The sequence below is a fragment of the Saccopteryx leptura genome, chromosome 1 (assembly GCF_036850995.1).
Source record: "Saccopteryx leptura isolate mSacLep1 chromosome 1, mSacLep1_pri_phased_curated, whole genome shotgun sequence".
In the NCBI taxonomy this organism is placed as follows: domain Eukaryota; kingdom Metazoa; phylum Chordata; class Mammalia; order Chiroptera; family Emballonuridae; genus Saccopteryx; species Saccopteryx leptura.
In genome coordinates, this window is record NC_089503.1 from 79,240,788 (window position 1) to 79,259,524 (window position 18,737).

At 42.0% G+C, this 18,737-nt stretch overlaps 1 protein-coding gene and 2 non-coding genes across 5 annotated transcripts in view; all 3 read left to right on the forward strand.

Annotated features, from left to right (window-relative positions):
- CEP295 (centrosomal protein 295) overlaps positions 1-18,737 on the forward strand; it is a 66,834-nt gene that overhangs the window by 44,569 nt on the left and 3,528 nt on the right. For 2 of the 3 annotated variants that reach the window (XM_066370644.1, XM_066370654.1), the window contains exons 19-23: positions 765-868; positions 1,389-1,488; positions 1,876-2,121; positions 4,015-4,154; positions 17,932-18,112. In XM_066370644.1, the coding sequence (XP_066226741.1) occupies positions 765-868; positions 1,389-1,488; positions 1,876-2,121; positions 4,015-4,154; positions 17,932-18,112 (771 nt within the window). The remainder of the gene's footprint in view (positions 1-764; positions 869-1,388; positions 1,489-1,875; positions 2,122-4,014; positions 4,155-17,931; positions 18,113-18,737) is intronic. The other variant, XM_066370665.1, reaches the window with a different exon arrangement.
- On the forward strand, positions 990-1,069 carry LOC136389911 (small nucleolar RNA U2-19). Its single transcript, XR_010748464.1, has one exon. It is a non-coding gene; the product is annotated as a small nucleolar RNA U2-19 (small nucleolar RNA).
- Positions 1,231-1,300, forward strand: LOC136389910 (small nucleolar RNA U2-30). Its single transcript, XR_010748463.1, has one exon. It is a non-coding gene; the product is annotated as a small nucleolar RNA U2-30 (small nucleolar RNA).

Sequence of the window (18,737 nt, forward strand, 5' to 3'; positions counted from 1 at the left end):
AGCGCCCATCTGCTTCTCCACTCTTCCCCCTCTTCTTCCTTTCTGTCTCTTTCTTCCCCTCCCACAGCCAAGGCTCCATTGGAGCATAGTTGGCCTGGGCATTGAGGACGGCTCCATGGCCTCCACCTCAGGAGCTAGCTAGAATGGCTCCAGCACACAACAGAGCAATGCCCCAGATGGGCAGAGCATTGCCCCCTGGAGGGCATGCCAGGTGGATCCTAGTCGGGCACATGCGGGAGTCTGTCTGACTGCCTCCCCACTTCTAACTTAGGAAAAATACCAAAATAGATAGATCAGTGGTAGTCAATCTGGTCCCTACTGCCCACTAGTGGGCGTTCCAGCTTTCATGGTGGGCGGTAGCAGAGCAACCAAAGTATAAATAAAAAGATAGATTTAACTATAGTAAGTTGTTTTATAAAGATTTATTCTGCCAAACTTAGCGAAAATCCAACATAAAGTACTTGGTAAGTAGTTATTATGTGCTTTAACTTACTGTAACTCTGCTTTATAAATTTTATAAAGTAAAGTTACTTCCCTACTTTATAAATCACCATTACTTTGGAACCATGGGCGGTTAAAAATTTTACTACTAATGGAGATACAAAAGTGGGCGGTAGGTATAAAAAGGTTGACTACCCCTGGTCTAAGATAAAGCAGCTCTGCGAAGCAAAACATGAAACAAATTTGTAGGAAAGCAAGAAATGATGCCTTTTGGTTCTAAGAATTAGCTTTGTCTTAATCCAAACCTTTTTTCCCCATTTCAGCCAAGGTCCAGGAGGCTGTGGCTGAGAATCACGCAGTGTTAAGTTACGCTGTGGAGGAAGGAGAACGTACATCTCTGAGTCCAGCTGTGAAGCCGGGTGATAAGGTTAGTCGTGTCTGTGTGCACTGCCGCGTTGGCGGTGTCTGGCTTTGTAGTCTCTTTCGCTTAGTGCACAGAAGTGGTGAAATAAAGTTTGTGCCCTCTGAGATCTGCTCTTACTGAAGTGGATCAGTGATGAAAACAGCCAAATCTGAGCATCAGAAGACCCTCTAGTCTACCTGATGCATGATCTCTGTAGTTCTGAGAAGCAAAAGTGTAAATTAATTTAAAGTGTGTGTGTGTTTGTGTGTATGTGTTGTGTGTGTGTGTGTGTGTGTAAAGGTGAGTGTGGCTACTAAGGACTTGCTGATGAATGCATGAGATTCAGGGGGTGGGGGACATATGTGTATGCAAGGCTGATCAGTTCTGAGCAATGATGAAAATGTTTTACTACTGACCTTTGTAATTATGAAGGTTTCTACACTTGATCTGAGCTCAGAATTGATAACTGCTGATGCTGGTGATTTGGTTTTTTTTCTAGATATTACTTTCTACATTGTGGTCTAATGGTCCTCTTAATTTTTAGGCTGAAACACAAGAGATTTATCATGAACCATTATCTTCAATAACTATTTCTACTGGCAGCTTAAGTAATGAAAACACAGATTTGAGCTTTACAGATCCAGGTAATATCGTCAGAATATTTGTAAATAAATTGAAAGACCAGCACCAGTGCTGTTGCAATACAGTTGTGAGAGTGACACTGCCTTTCACATTGTGCCGAGGGATTGTTCTTTAAATTGCAGAACTTTTCATGGCTGATAGAATATTGGACAGTATGATATTGTAACATGGTTGGAAATCATGGGCTTGCAAACCCTTGAGAGTGCTCTGTGGATCCCCAACCACACAGAAGTGTCCACTAATGTCACATTTTCCCATTCAGTAGCAAGTTACTTAAGCAAATTTCTTGCACTGATCCCATATCCAATGTATATATATTGCTATGCCTCTCACCAAATTTGTCTCTGGAAGTACCTAGCCATTAAATATCTTCATTAATCTGTTTGCAGAGTCATTTTCAGAACATGTGGACCATAGGGAACAAGAATCTGCCGCTGGCAAAGAACAAGAAACGATTTTAAGTTCCGCAGTTCCTGCATCACAAGTTAATTATCAAAGGCTGGGCGTTTTGGATGTTCATAGACCTCTCTTGCCTACAGAGGAAAAACTTACATCTGCTCAAGCACACATTCAGCAGATGACAGATGAGTACATAGATGAAGCCAATTTGATAACTGAAAAGACAGATTTACAGGGTAAAATTATTTTGAGTAAATACTTTTATGTAAACTATAACTTTTGACTTTTTATCCCTTCTAATTTTAAGTAGTGAGTGTTTGAGCTCCATGTTTTCATGGCCACCACAGCAGTTATGCCATGGAAAACACCGAGGCATTTAGTGAGAGAGGGAACTTGGAACCAATTGGACTCACAGAAGAACACATAGAAGGAGAGTTTGGCGGATCCTCCTTCACGGCTGCAGTTAACTATAACAGCTTGAGTGCAGTACAACTGACAATATTGAGAACAAGAACTCAGAAATCAGACAGACCTGGATTTAACTCCTAGTTGGACCATTTATCTTAGCCGTGAAACCACGGGCAAGATACTCTTTCATCTTCTATAATGGCGATGTTGTGGGGATTAAATAAGATAATGTATACACAAAGTGAAATGTTTGGCCCAAAGTAACCCCCAGCTTTTCTTTTTTTAATCATTAATCTGAAATGAGCTACGTGAGGATAACAAAGCTTATAGCAAAGCAGTGATCATAATGGTCTCTTAATTAACCTCAAAATTTTGGATGTGGTACAAATGGAGACATATATGTCAAAGGTTTTGGTCACTGAGTGTCCCCATTTTTTTGTACATTGTAAGTAATGATAGGAGGATCTAATTTGAAAACATATTCTGATAATGAAAAAAAGATTTTGTTGAATGGGATTTAACTAAAAATAAGCTTTTATGAATACCAGTAGTCCCTCACTATATAGCAGTTCACTTTTCACAGTCTCAATGTATCACGTTTTTAAATTGTATATATCTAATTTTGTATTGCGGATTTTTTGCTATATTGAAAGATTGTGCGGTATATAGATAGGTATTTTCATATATTTATTATTTTAATTATTTTTGTGGTAAAGCATTTTCTAGCCTAAAAAATTGAAAACAATATAAAAATATATTAAAAAATTAATTAAAACATTAGTATTCACTGGTGTGTACCCATATAGAATTTTATATGTTGTTAAAATTATGTAGGTTTGCCTGGCCTGTGGTGGCGCAGTGGATAAAGCGTCGACCTGGAACACTGAGGTCGCCGGTTCAAAACCCTGGGCTTGCCTGGTCAAGGCACATATGGGAGTTGATGCTTTCTGCTCCTCCCTCCCCCTTCTCTCTCTCTCTCTCTCTCTCTCTCTCTCTCTCTCTCTCTCTCTCCTCTCTAAAAAAAAAAAAAAAAATTAAAATTATGTAGCTTTAAGACTGTAGAAAGTGTTTAAGAGTATAGGAAGTGTTTATAAGAGTGTGGGAAAGGGCCCTGGCCGGTTGGCTCAGCGGTAGAGCTTCGGCCTGGCGTGCAGGGAACCCGGGTTCGATTCCCGGCCAGGGCACATAGGAGAAGCGCCCATTTGTTTCTCCACCCGCCCCCCTCCTTCTTCTCTGTCTCTCTCTTCCCCTCCCGCAGCCAAGGCTCCATTGGAGCAAAGATGGCCCGGGCGCTGGGGATGGCTCCTTGGCCTCTGCCCCAGGCGCTAGAGTGGCTCTGGTCGTGGCAGAGCGACGCCCCGGAGGGGCAGAGCATCACTCCCTGGTGGGCAGAGCGTCGCCCCTGGTGGGCGTGCCAGGTGGATCCCGGTCAGGCGCATGCGGGAGTCTGTCCGACTATCCGTTTCCAGCTTCAGAAAAATACAAAAAAAAAAAAAATGTGGGGAAGGTTTAAAGGAGTGTGGGGAGGGTTTATAAAGCCTTAAAATATATGTAAATAATAAAATAAATATAAAGTCACTACTTCGCAGATTTTTCCCTATCGCGGGGGTTCTAGAACCTAACTCCCGCGATAGACGAGGAACCACTGTATGTTCTTAGTACTACTTTTCTAGGCTTTATTTTAAAAGTAAATTCACTTTTTTTTCTTAAAATTCCAACAGTTGACGTTGACTTTCCAGAATTTGAATTCATTTTTCCAAACTTGCATCATCAGCTGTTTAAACCCTTAGAACCACAGCCAGATTTTGATTTGTCGTCATTATCCTCCGGGATTTCTCAAGAGGACAGAGGCTTCTATCAGGTATCTTTTTTTTTTTTAAAATAAATAAATTTTTATTAATTTTAATGGGGTGACATCAATAAATCAGGGTACATACATTCAAAGAAAACATGTCCAGGTTATCTTGTCATTCAATTATGTTGCATACCCATCACCCAAAGTCAGATTGTCCTCCGTCACCTTCTATCTAGTTTTCTTTGTGCCCCTCCCCCCCCTCAAACACCACACTCTTGTCCATGTCTCTTAGTCTCGTTTTTATGGCCCACCAATGTATCGAATCATGCAGTTCTTGTTTTTTTCTGATTTACTTATTTCACTCCATATAATGTTATCAAGATCCCACCATTTTGTTGTAAATGATCCGATGTCACCATTTCTTATGGCTGAGTAGTATACCATAGTGTATATGTGCCACATCTTCTTTATCCAGTCTTCTATTTTTTTTTACAGTGATTAAAGCCTTTAATCACTTTTGGCCAATACAGCAAGAATCCATAAAAGAGTAGTGTCCTTAACATGTTCACCAAGACCAAGTTGGCACCAACACCATGCTAAGTCCCTGCAAATGCAACCCAACCCCAGTTCAGTCCGTTAGGAGCTGTCATAAGGAGCAGGAGTCCGGGAAAAGTCACATCCAGGAAAAGTCCGCATGGCACTAGAATTGTCACAATTCTATACTTTGCAACTTATGTCCAAGTCCCAATGACCGCTGCTTCTAGCTGGTAATGATTCAGGTAGACTGGAAAAGCCATCTGCAGCATGTGTGGAGATGGAGCTTCTGTTCTCCTCTGCCTGGAGAGATGAGACCAGGTTGCTTTTCCCTGGAGCTCTGCGACTGTGGTGTGGTAAAGAGAACCTTGGGATACACCAAGCTGGGTGGCAAAGGTAGATTCATAATAGAAGTTGGCAAAAGGGGGAAAGAGAGCTCTAAATTAGGAGTAGGTCCCAGCCTGAAATATGAGTGGGACATTGAGGTAGGAGGAATAAAGGAAACACTATATATTAAACAAAGCAGCAGAAAATAGGACTATCAACACCCACAACAGAGATCTTCGAGAGAAGAATAAAAAACCTGACTATTCAGGCAAGACGTAGTTAAGTGGCCCTTGTGCCGATGAGATCAGTTTACCTGCTTCTTGGAAGAAATACCCTAGGCTCGTGGACGTAGATGGGGCCGACAGCCCTGGACACCTTCAGCCTTCCGTGGCAAACCCCCAGCATTCTGGGCAAGGTTAGGTCGTAGGTGGCTGGAGCAGGGCTGGAAGAGACTGAACCCTCCCTTAGAGGAGCGAGGGGGAAGCCTACCTTCCAGTGTCCCCTTTTCCTCATAGCAAAGGCATGTAAGCCTGGCAGGCTTTAGCTCAATGACCTTCCTATTTACTATTGAAGCAGGACCCAGATGGAATCCTATGAGACCCCTTTGGGGCATTGGAGCCTTTAAGGGCGTATCCTAAAAGCTGGTAGTTCACCTGATCTCTATTGGGCTTTTTCTACCTCTTGGTACCTTAAAAGCCATGCTCAGAAGATCTCGCTGAGGGGATTAAGGGTCCCCATCCGCCTATATAAACCTTTTCCGTATATCTGGAGCTATTTGGAAAAAGACAAAACAGTGTTATTAGCTGGATCAAATAAAAGAAGGTAGAAGTTTGCAGGAGAAAAAGATTTGGCATCTCTTGTTCATCAGCATTCAAAAGAAATTTAAAATTTTTTAAGTAAAAAGCATGATATGGTAGACCCGTAGGAGTTCCAGGATATGATTCTCCCCTTTTAAATTTTCTAAATTGACCTTAAAATATTTGGTCTGACCTGTGGTGGCACAGTGGATAAAGCGTCGACCTGGAAATGCTGAGCTCGCCGGTTCAAAACCCAGAGCTTGCCTGGTCAAGGCACATATGGGAGTTGATGCTTCCAGCTCCTCTTCCCTGTCTCTCTTGCCTCTCTCTCTCTGTCTCTCTCTCTCCTCTCTAAAATGAATAAATAAAAAAATATATATTTGCTGGGTACACTTTAATAATACCTTGACTTTAAAGATAGTAAGAAATACACATAATTCGAAAGGTTTGACAAAACACAATAAATGCTTTTGCTACATATGCAGGAGCATTGTCAGTTTTAACCAGTTTAGGAAATCCAATAATAGAACAATGCATATAGACAATGAGCTATAACATGCTTAGCAGCCTCTCCTGTTCTGAACAGAGGTTACTATAAATCCAGAATAGGTATCCACTGTAACGTGAACATAGGACTGTTTGCCAAATGAAGATATATGAGTAACTTCCATTTGCCAGAGTTGTCCTGGTAAGAGTACTTGAGGTTTAACTCCAAATGAAGGGAGAGCTTGTAGTATAGGACCCCTTGGAAAGGATTTACCAATCTGCTGTGCTGCTTCCCAAGAAAGTTGAAACTGTTTACACAGGGCTGCAGCTTTCTGGTGATGAGTAGTATGAGACTGAATTGCTTGATCTGTCATGGTTGCTCCAAATAATTTTCTTTTGAGTAGCTTGATTAACAAGGGCATTCCCTTGTGCTAAAGTTCCAGGGAGCATGGAGTGAGCTCGAGTATTACTATAAAACATAGGAGCTCTATGTTGACATACAAGTCTTTGAAGAAGGAGGAACTGCTGAAATAGTTCATCAGCATTTGTCCCTACAACAAGCAGTCTTTATAGTGAAAACACCATAAGTAAATATTTGCTGTCTGTATATAGACAAAAGGGGGAATATGGCAAATGCTGAAAAGCCATGATAATGGCATATAATTCTAGTCTTTGAGCTGATTTTAAGTTGACAGTTTCAGTATACAGTTGTCCATTGATTTGCAAAAGCAATTTGCCATTTAGTGTAAGTTTCCCAGAGCCATTGTTCATCCTTTGAAAAAAGGAACAACAATAATTTTGAGGCTCAAAACCTATAAGCTGTTAAGAGTCGCCTATGCCCCTTGATAATCCAGGATGCGACAAAATCAAAATATGAAAGTGTATTCCATGGGCTATTATTAGATGGCTCAATGTGCCCAAGCTGTAGCTGCTCTTGTACCAATTGAGCAGCTGCCCTAAGTTTCTCCTGAGGAAGGGGCCATTGGTCTACCCATACAGGATTATTTTATTTCCAAGTAATTGGGTCTGCACAATGCATTATTAAGGTAGCAGGAGCTACCAAGGCCCCTATGCTAAATTTTGATATCCTAATCCACACCTTCTGGTAATGGGTGCCACTTCTGTGGGGGTGAGAATTCCTCGCTGTTCTTTCCCTAGTCCCTTAATGGGCAGAAATCCCCAATCAAGCATCTGAGTACTGACTAAACCATTAGGACTGACAGACAACGCTCCCATATTTTTCAAAACATCTCTACCCCACAAGTTAACTGGCCATCCAGGGAGCACATAAGGCTTAAAAAATCCAGAATGACCTTCTTAATCTTCCCAATGTAAAAAACTAGAACTTTTTTGAGGGGATTTATTCTGCCCTATACCTTATAATTCTGTGGCTGCTGCATGAGTGGGCCAGGAAGGAGGCCAATGTAACTTAGCAATAAGAGATACATCAGCTCTAGTATCTAAAACTCCTTTAAATTTATGCTCATGGCCCTGGCCAGTTGGCTCAGCGGTAGAGCGTCGGCCTGGCGTGCGGGGGACCCGGGTTCGATTCCCGGCCAGGGCACACAGGAGAAGCGCCCATTTGCTTATCCACCCCCCCTCCTTCCTCTCTGTCTCTCTCTTCCCCTCCCGCAGCCGAGGCTCCATTGGAGCAAAGGGGATGGCCCGGGCGCTGGGGATGGCTCCTTGGCCTCTGCCCCAGGCGCTAGAGTGGCTCTGGTCGCGGCAGAGCGATGCCCCGGAGGGGCAGAGCATCGCTCCCTGGTGGGCAGAGCGTCGCCCCTGGTGGGCATGCCGGGTGGATCCCGGTCGGGCACATGCGGGAGTCTGTCTGACTGTCTCTCCCCGTTTCCAGCTTCAGAAAAACAAATAAATAAAAATAAATTTATGCTCATGTATTAGTTCCATTTCAGGGTGTTCCTGACCTATTTTTTTAAATCCAATTGGCAAAATCAGACGAGCCAAATCACCAATTTGCTTGGGGCCCCTTTTGCAGGATGTGGCCTGAGAAGCAGAATTAGCATCCTTATACTATTCTTCTGTCTGAATTAACCGTGAGACTAATTTTGTTTTTGATTAATTTTAATGGGGTGACATTGATAAATCAGGGTACATCTGTTCAGAGAAAACATCTCTAGGTTATTTTGACATTTGATTATGCTGCATTCCCATCACCCAAAGTCCAGTTGTCTTCCATCACCTTCTAACTGGTTTTCTCTGTGCCCCTCCCCTCCCCCAACCCCCTCCCTCTCCCATCCCCCAAACCCTGTGTCCCCCACACTGTTGTCCATGTCTCTGAGTCTCATTTTTATGTCCTACCTATATATGGAATCATATAGTTCTTAGTTTTTTCTGATTTACTTCTTTCACTCAGTATGTTATCGAGGTCCATCCAAGTTGTTGTCAATGATCCAATGTCATCATTTCTTATGGCTGAGTAGTATTCCATAGTATATATGTACCAAAGCTTTTTAATCCACTCGTCCACTGACAGACACTTGGGCTGTTTCAAGATCTTCGCTGTTGTGAACAATGCTGCCATTAACATGGGGGTGCATTTCTTCTTTTCAAACAGTGCTATGGTGTTCTTGGGGTATATTCCTAACAGGGGTATAGCTGGGTCAAAAAGCAGTTCAATTTTTAATTTCTTGAGGAATCTCCATACTGTTTTCCACAGTGGCTGCACCAGTCTGCATTCCCACCAGCAGTGCAGGAGGGTTCCCTTTTCTCCACATCCTTGCCAACACTTATTCTTTGTTGTTTTGTTGATGAGCGCCATTCTGACTGGTGTGAGGTGATATCTCATTGTGGTTTTAATTTGCATTTCTCTAATGATTAGTGATGTTGAGCATTGTGTCATCTGCCTATTGGCCATCTGTAGGTCCTCTTTGGAGAAGTGTCTATTCCTTTCTTTTGCCCATTTGTGGATTGGATTGTTTGTCTTCCTGGTATTAAGTTTTACAAGTTCTTTATAAATTTTGGTATTAACCCCTTATCAGATGCATTATCAAATATATTCTCCCATTGTGTAGTTTGTCTTTAGCTGTGCAGAAGCTTTTTAGTTTGATAAAGTCCCATTTGTTTATCCTGTCTTTTATTTCACTTGCCTATGGAGACAAATCAGCAAATATATTGTTGCGGGAGATGTCGGAGAGCTTACTGCCTTTGTTTTCTTCTAAGATGCTTATTACATTTCACGCCTTACATTTAAGTCTTTTATCCATTTTGAGTTTATTTTTGTGAATGGTGTAAGTTGGTGGTCTAGTTTTATTTTTTTGCAGGTAGCTGTCCAATTTTCCCAACACCATTTGTTGAAGAGGCTGTCTTTACTCCAATGTATGTTCTTATCTCCTTTGTCAAATATCAATTGTCTATAAAAGTGTGGGTTTATTTCTGGGGTCTCAGTTCTGTTCCATTGATCTATATGCCTGTTTTTAAACCAGTACCAGGCTGTTTTGAGTACAGTGGCCTTATAATATAACTAGATATCCGGAAGTGTGATACCTCCCACTTTTTTCTTCCTTTTCAAGATTGCTGAGGCTATTCATGTTCTCTTTTGGTTCCATATAAATTTTTGGAATATGTGTTCTATATCTTTGAAGTAAGTCACTGGTATTTTAATCCGTATTGCATTGAATTTATAAATTGCTTTGGTAATATAGACATTTTAATGATGTTTATTCTTCCTAACCATGAGCATGGTATATGTTTCCACTTGTTTGTATCTTCCCTGATTTCTTTTATCAATGTTTTATAATTTTCTGAGTACAAGTCTTTAATCTCCCTGGTTAAATTTATTCCTAGGTACTTTATTTTTTGGTTGCAATGATAAAGGGGATTGTTTCCTTAATTTCTCTTTCTGACAGTTCATTGTTAGCATATAAAAATGCCTCTGATTTCTGAGTATTAATTTTATATCCTGCCACTTTGCTGAATTCACTTATCAGGTCTAGTTGTTTTCTTTGTTTTTTTATAAATAAATTTTTATTAATTTTAATGGGGTGACATCAATAAATCAGGGTACGTATATTCAAAGAAAACATGTCCAGGTTATCTCGTCATTCAGTTATGTTTCATACCCATCATCCAAAGTTAGATTGTCCTCCATCACCTTCTATCTAGTTTTCTTTGTGCCCCTCCCCCCCTTCCCCTCGCCCTCCTTCCCTCTCCCCCATAACCACCACACTCTTGTCCATGTCTCTTAGTCTCGTTTTTATGGCCCACCAATGTATCGAATCATGCAGTTCTTGGTATTTTCTGATTTACTTATTTCACTCCGTATAATGTTATCAAGATCCCACCATTTTGCTGTAAATGATCCGATGTCATCATTTCTTATGGCTGAGTAGTATACCATAGTGTATATGTGCCACATCTTCTTTATCCATATATATATATATATATATATATATATATATATATATTCCCCCCCCCCCCACGATTAAAGCCTTTAAGCAAACTCTTGGCCAATACAACAAGAATCCATAAAAGAGTAGTGTCCTTAACATGTTCACCAAGTCCAGGTTGGCACCAACACCATTCCAAATCCCTGTGAATGCAATCCAACCCCAGTTCAGTCCGTTAGGAGCTATCACAAGGAGCAGGAGTCCAGAAAAAGTCCACATCCAGGAAAAGTCCGCATGGCACTGGAATCGTCACAATTCTATACTTTGCAGCTCACGTCCAAGTCCCAATGACCGCTGCTCTAGCTGGTAATGGTCTAGTAGTTTTTTGACCGACTTTAGAGTTTTCTTTTTTTTTTTTTTTTAATTTTTTTTTAAATATTTTATTTATTGATTTTTTTAGAGAGAGAGGAGTGAGAGACAGAGAAGGGGGAGGAGCAGGAAGCATCAACTCCCATATGTGCCTTGACCAGGCAAGCCCAAGGTTTCGAACCGGCGACCTGAGTGTTCCAGGTCGACGCTTTATCCCACTGCGCCACCACAGGTCAGCCTAGAGTTTTCTATATACAATATCATGTCATCTGTAAATAATGATAGTTTTTCTTCTTCTTTTCCAATTTGGATGCCTTTTATTTGTTTTTCTTGTCTGATTGCTGTGGCTAGGACTTCCAGAACTATGTTGAATAAGAGTGGTGAAAGAGGGCACCCCTTCCTTGTTCCTGATCTTAAGGGGATTGCTTTTAATTTTTGCCCATTGAGTATGATGTTGGCTGTGGGTTTGTCATAAATGGCCTTTATCATGTTGAGGTATGTTCCTTGTATTCCCTCTTTGCTGAGAGTTTTGATCATGAATGGGTGCTGGATTTTATCAAATGCTTTCCTGCATCTATTGAAATTATCATGTGGTTTTTCTCCTTCCTTTTGTTTCATGTGATGAATCACATTGATTGATTTGAGAGTACTGTACCAGCCTTGCCTCCTCAGAATAAATCCAACTTGATCATGGTGTATGATTTTTTTCATATATTGCTGGATCCTGTTTGCTAATATTTTGTTGAGGATTTTAGCATGTAAGTTCATCAGGGATATTGGCCTATAATTTTCTTTCTGTGTGTTGTCTTTGCATGGTTTTGGAAGAAGAATTATGCTTGCCTCATAAAAGGAGCTTGGAAGTCTTCCTTCCTCTTGAATTTTTTTTTCTTGTTTGTTTTTTTTTGTTTTTTTCTGAAGCTGGAAACGGGGAGAGACAGTCAGACAGACTCCCGCATGCGCCCGACCGGGATCCACCCTGCACGCCCACCAGGGGCGAAGCTCTGCCCACCAGGGGGCAATGCTCTGCCCCTCCGGGGCATCGCTCTGTCGCGACCAGAGCCACTCTAGCGCCTGGGGCAGAGGCCAAGGAGCCATCCCCAGCGCCTGGGCCATCTTTGCTCCAATGGAGCCTCGCTGCGGGAGGGGAAGAGAGAGACAGAGAGGAAGGAGGTGGGGGTGTGGGGAAGCAAATGGGCGCTTCTCCTGTGTGCCCTGGCTGGGAATCGAACCCGGGTCCCCTGCTCGTCAGGCTGACGCTCTACCACTGAGCCAACTGTCCAGGGCCCCTCTTGAATTTTTTTGAGATAGCTTGAGAAGGATAGGAGTTAGTTCTTCTTTGAATATTTGGTAGAATTCACTTGTGAAGACATCAGGCCCAGGACTTTTCTTTTTTGGGAGTTTTTTGATAACTGTTTCAATCTCATTTGTTGTAACTGGTCTGTTTAGGTTTTCTGATTCTTCCAGATTAATTTTTGGAAGATTATATGTTTCAAGAAATTTGTCCATTTCATCTAGGTTGTCTAGTTTTTTGGCGTACAGTTCTTCATAGTATTTTCTTACAATGTTTTGTATTTCTGTTGTGTCAGTTCTTATATCTTTACTCTCGTTTCTAATTTTATTTATTTGAGTCCTCTCTCTTTTTTTCATGTTGAGTCTCGTTAAAGGTTCATCGATCTTGTTTACCTTTTCAAAGAACCAGCTCCTGGTTTCATTGATCCTCTGTATTTTTTCTTTAGCCTCTATGTCATTTATTTCTGCTCTGATCTTTATTATTTCATTCCTTCTACTAGCTCTGGGCTTTACTTGCTATTCTTTTTCTAGTTCTTTTAGATGTAAGGTCAAGTTTATTTGAGCTTTTTCTAGCTTCTTGAGGTATGCTCGTAATGCTATGAACTTCTCTCTCAGGACTGCTTTTGCTGTGTCCCATTTTTTTTTTTTTTTTGCATTTTTCTGAACCTGGAAACAGGGAGAGACAGTCAGACAGACTCCCGCATGCGCCCAACCGGGATCCACCCGGCACGCCCACCATGGGGCGACGCTCTGCCCATCCTGGGCATCGCCATGTTGCGACCAGAGCCACTCTAGCGCTTGGGGCAGAGGCCACAGAGCCATCCCCAGCACCCAGGCCATCTTTGCTCCAATGGAGCCCCGGCTGCAGGAGGGGAAGAGAGAGACAGAGAGGAAGGCGCGGCGGAGGGGTGGAGAAGCAAATGGGCGCTTCTCCTGTGTGCCCTGGCCGGGAATCGAACCCGGGTCCTCCGCACGCTAGGCCGACGCTCTACCGCTGAGCCAACCGGCCAGGGCTCCCATATATTTTGAGTTGATATATGTTCCTTATCGTTCATTTCTAGGAATTTTTTAATTTCTTCTTTGATCTCATTGTTTACTCATTCGTTATTTCATAATATGCTATTCAGTTTCCAAATGTTTGAGTATTTTTTAGTTTTTCTGTTGTGGTTGATTTCTAGTTTAATGCCATTGTGATCAGAGAAAGTGCTCGATATGATTTCAATCTTCTTAATTTTGTTGAGACTACTTTTGTGCCCTAACATGTGCTCTATTCTAGAGAATACCATGAGCACTTGAAAAGAATGTATATTCTGCTGTTTTAGGGTGAAAGGTTCTGAAGATATCTATTAAATCAAATTGATCTAGTATGTTTTTTAAGTCTGCTGTTTCTTTGTTAATTTTTTTTCTTGAGGATCTATCTAGTGATGTTAGTGGGGTATTGAAATCCCTCACTATTATGGTATTGCTGTTAATCTCGCCCTTTAAATCCATCAAAGTCTGCTTTATATATTTAGGTCCTCCTATATTAGATACATAGATATTTATAATGGTTATATCTTCCTGTTGGATTGCTCCCTTTATCATTATGTAGTGCCCTTCTTGATCTCTAACTATAGTCTTTGTTTTAAAGTCCATTTTGTCTGATATAAGTATTGCTACCCCAGCTATTTTTTATTTCCATTTGCGTGAAATTTTTTCCATCCTCTATCTTCAGTCTATGTGCATCTTTTGTTTTTTTTTGTTTTTGTTTGGGGTTTTTTTTTGTATTTTTCTGAAGCTGGAAATGGGGAGAGACAGTCAGACTCCTGCATGCACCCTACCTGGATCCACCCGGCACGCCCACCAGGGGCGATGCTCTCCCCACCAGGGGGCAATGCTCTGCCCATCCTGGGTCTCGCTATGCTGCGACCAGAGCCACTCTAGCACCTGAGGCAGAGGCCACAGAGCCATCCCCAGCACCCGGGCCATCTTTGCTCCAATGGAGCCTTGGCTGCGGGAGGGGAAGAGAGAGACAGAGAGGAAGGAGAGGGGGAGGGGTGGAGAAGCAGATGGGTGCTTCTCCTATGTGCCCTGGCCGGGAATCGAACCCAGGACTTCTGTACACCAGGCCGACGCTCTACCACTAAGCCAACCGGCCAGGGCCTGTGCATCTTTTGTTTTAAGGTGTGTCTCTTGTAGACAGCATATGTATGGGTCCTGTTTTCTTATCCATGCAGCTATCCTATGTCTTTTGATTGGATTATTTAATCCATTTACATTTAAGGTTATTATTGATATGTAATTGTTTATTGCCATTTTATTCTTTAAAACTGTATTCCTCTTTTGCTATATTCTTTTTCTCCTTTGATCTGTTTACAACAGGCCCCTTAGCATTTCTTGCAGCCTTGGTTCGGTTGTAGTGAATTCTTGAGTTGTTTTTTTTTTGTCTGGAAAGCTTTTTATTTCTCCTTCAATTTTAAATGATAGCCTTCTAGATAAAGTAGTGTTGGTTGTAGGCTGTTGTTCTGCTTTACTTTGAATATTTGTTGCCATTCTCTTCTGGCCTCAACTGTTTCTGTTGAGAAATCAGAAGTCATCCTTATGGGGGCTCCTTTGTAGGTGATAGTCTTTTTTTCTCTAGCAGCTTTTAATATTTTCTCTTTATCACTTAGCTTTGATATTTTAATTATGATGTGTCTTGGTGTTGATTTCTTTGGGTTTCTCTTTAATGGAGCTATCTGTCCTTCTTGAACATGTGAGATGTTTTCCTGCCTTAATTGAGGGAAGTTTTCAGCTATGATATGCTTGAACAAAGTCTCTATTTCTTTTTCTTTCTCTTCTTCTTCAGGATCCCCTATGATGTGGTTGTTATTTCTCTTCATGTTGTCACAGAGCTCTCTTAGAGTTTCCTAACTTTTTGAGTCTCTTTTTTCTGCTCTGCTTCCATGTCTTTTTTTATCTTGTCCTTTAACTCTCTGATTCCATTCTCAGCTTCATTCATCCTGCTTTTAATTCCTTCCATTGTGTTCTTCATTTCTGATATTGTATTGTATTTGTCATTTCTGACTGATTCTTTTTTATTATTTCTTTTTTTTTTTTTTTAATAATTTTATTTTTTTAATGGGGTGACATCAATAAATCAGGATACATATATTCAAAGATAACAAGTCCAGGTTATCTTGTCGTTCAATTATGTTGCATACCCACCACCCAAAGTCAGATTATCCTCTGTCACCTTCTATCTTGTTTTCTTTGTGCCCCTCCCCACCCCCTCTTTTTTATTATTTCAATGTCCTTTTTTATATTTGCTATCTCTTTATTAGATGTTCGTAATGACCATCTATTGTTGTTCTCATATCTTTGAGCATCCTAACAATCATTATTTTAAACTCTGCATCTGGTAATTTGGTTATATCTGCTTTATTCAGGTCCTTTTCTGGGGATTTCTCTTGATTCATTTGTGTTGCATTTCTCTGCCTTCTCATTTTCTCTGTTTAAAGGAAGGTTTTGGCCACTGGAGTCCACTGGGTGTGGCCTCTGTTCCCTTGGTATGGTCTGTTTGCTGGCCCACCACCCCCTCTGCTGTTGCTACCTAGGGCATTTGGGTATGTGCATTGCCTGCCCATTGGGGCTGTTGCTGTGGTTTCTGCCTCCTTTACAGGAGTGGCTGTGATCACGTGCTTGAGTGTACAAGCCTTGGTGGCCTTGGCCTTTGCCCCGCCCCCATGGGTGGCGTTATGCTCGGCCCTGAGGGCAATAGCGAGCACCTTTGCTCAGCTGAGGATCTCCGCCTGTTTCCGGGCCTTCGCCTCACCCTTGCAGGAGGAGCCCGCTTGTGGGACGGCTGCAATCCTTGGCTCCACAGACCAGGCGGGACTCTGCCTGTTCTGGGTTTTTGGCTCCACCCCCGTGGAAGGAGCCGGCTCCCAAGTCAGGCCACAAGCCTTGGTTCCACAGGTGGGGCAAGGCTGTGCTACTGCACCCTTGCTCAAGGGCTAGTCTCCACCCCTTCCAGGGTTCCCGCCCTTCTCCCACAGGCTGGATTGCAGGCTGCCCGCAGCTGGGCTTGACCGCTTTTGCACTCCCCCTCCTCCCCAGCCGAGCAAGACTGAGCTCACACCTGGCCCTCAGTGGTGGCCAGCCGGCTTCTGCCCTTGCCGACAGAACCACGCTTCCGCTTTCCGCCACCACCCGTTCTCCAGCGAGCCCTCAGCCGTGTGGGTGGGGGCGCTGCAGCTCAGACCCTAACACTCACTACTGTAGTCCCGAAAGCTCCCTCCTTCTAAGCGACTCTGCTCTGAGTGCCGTGGGAGAGCTTGTTTGGCTGATGTCCTGCTTCCCTTTGCTGGTATTGCTGTTTCCAGGGGAAATATTCACTTCAGATTTAGGGAGTGACTCGTCCCAGGGATTAGGATGGCTCTCTCCCATAATGTTTCTCCCTGTGCCTCCTAGATTATACTCTTTTCCTGCTACTCTGGTCCTCTCCTATTTCCCCGTCCCCCGGAGCCCTGGGTGAGTGGTTGTGAGATAGGTTTTCTGTGCGGTCCCTTTAAGAAGAATCCAGGGTCTGAGAAGTCAGTCTCTTTCTCACAAACAGTGTCCTGACTTGTTTCCAGCTAAATACTGTCCATATGCCTCTTCTAGGCTGTGGGGCTGCAGGCTGGGGCTTTGTTCCTGGGACTCAGGATCCTCCTCTTTTTGCTAAACTCACTTCCCGCCACGTGAGCCTCTCCTGGCTGCCGTTCACTCCAGGGAGCTGGGCAGCCCTCTCCGCGTTTCCGCTTTTTCTACCAGTCTTAGTGTGGCTTCTTCAGTGTTCCTTGGTTGAAGAGTCCTCTTAGTTTAGGCTAAAGTTGGTTTTTCCAGATGATATTTCTTAAAATTAGTTTGTAATCCACTTTGGTTCTGGGAGGTTGGTACGTCCGCCTACTCCAGTGCCATCTTGTCTTCCAGGTATTTTAATCTATCAGGTATTTTAAAGTACATGCTTCATTTCCCTGAATTTTCCAGAATAGTCTGACACTTTTTTCTGTTAGAACAGAACAATGGTTGTTAATCTTGGTTACCAATTAGAATCATATGGAAAGCTTTTAAAAATCTCGATGCCCAGACTGCACCCCAGAGCAATGAAATCAGAATCCCTCAGAGAGCTCCAGTGTGAGGACTTTGTGAAAGTACCCAGGAGCGTCTAAAGTGGAACCAAGACTGAACGTAGCTGCTTTAGAATTTTATTTGGTCAGCCTTGCTCCAGATAGTGAGTATGACTCATAAGTGACCTTACAGTATTTTTGTTTATTTACTATAATGGACATTAATGGAATTCATCCTTAAACATTTCAGGTAAATAAAATTTTGCAAATTTTCAAAAGTCTTTTTCCATCCAGTAAAGAAGCTAAGATCCAAGCCTGGGTCTTTCTACCTCCACACACTGACATCTGGGCTGGACACCATTTGTGCTAATCAGAAATGAACTCATCAGGCTCTAAACTCAAATGGTTAATTCACAATTTTTCTTTATTATTTTCTAAAATTATTTTAATATTTTTTTAAAATGCCCTTTCATATGAACTGAAATGGAAGAATTAGGCTTGACTAAGTAAATTATTAGTGTGATGTTAAAGTGACAATTAAGGAAGAGTAATGTCAAAGGAACATGATTATTGACTCAACTTGTAATAATCAGTATTTCAGCATTTTCCTGTCATTCTGCATCAGAGCCCAGACACTTCAGGTGGAAGCCACCACGCCATTGTGCCATCCAGAGGGACAGTTTCCTTTACTGCACTGAGGAGGACCAGCCTGCAGTCTTCCCTTATTACAAACCTCAGTCAGCAGCCTGCCTCCGACTTCACTCACTCTGCAGCTCACAGTTTTGACACAGAAAATATTATTGAAGGTATGTATGATTAAGTTAGAAAAAGTTAAAACCCAGTACTTTTCTTCTTGTTTGTTTACATGCATTTTTCTTGGAAATTGTGCCTAGCAGTTCCTGGTTTGTCTCCAGTCCTGTTCTCACCTCTGCCCCCAGTGTTACAAATTCTGTTTCTTGTATTCATTTAAATAACAGCGGTAATGTATGCTCACTTAGCAGTTTCACAGTAGTGAACTTGATAAAGTGCTGCCTCTTCAACTCTTACAGTTTATCCTTCTAAAACGTTTTGTACAAATATAATTATATATACATAAACACACACACACATACACATACACGAGATACACACACGTTTTAACCTAAGTCCTTCTGTTATAACAGAATCAATATTTGGTTCTCATAATGAGGGAGAATGTACTCATTATGTCAGATAGCCATGTTTTTTAATTAATAATAGGGAAAATACATGGTGTGAGCAGCAGTTATTTGAAAGTCACTGACCATCCTTTAGCTTTCTGTTCATGGTTACACATATCAACTTTCTCTCCTAAAATTGTAGGAACTAAGCTATGCAATTTTCTCAAAGTATTAGGGGCTGTATCAGTATCCAGGTTTTATCACATATGACAACTGACTGATTTCTTCAACT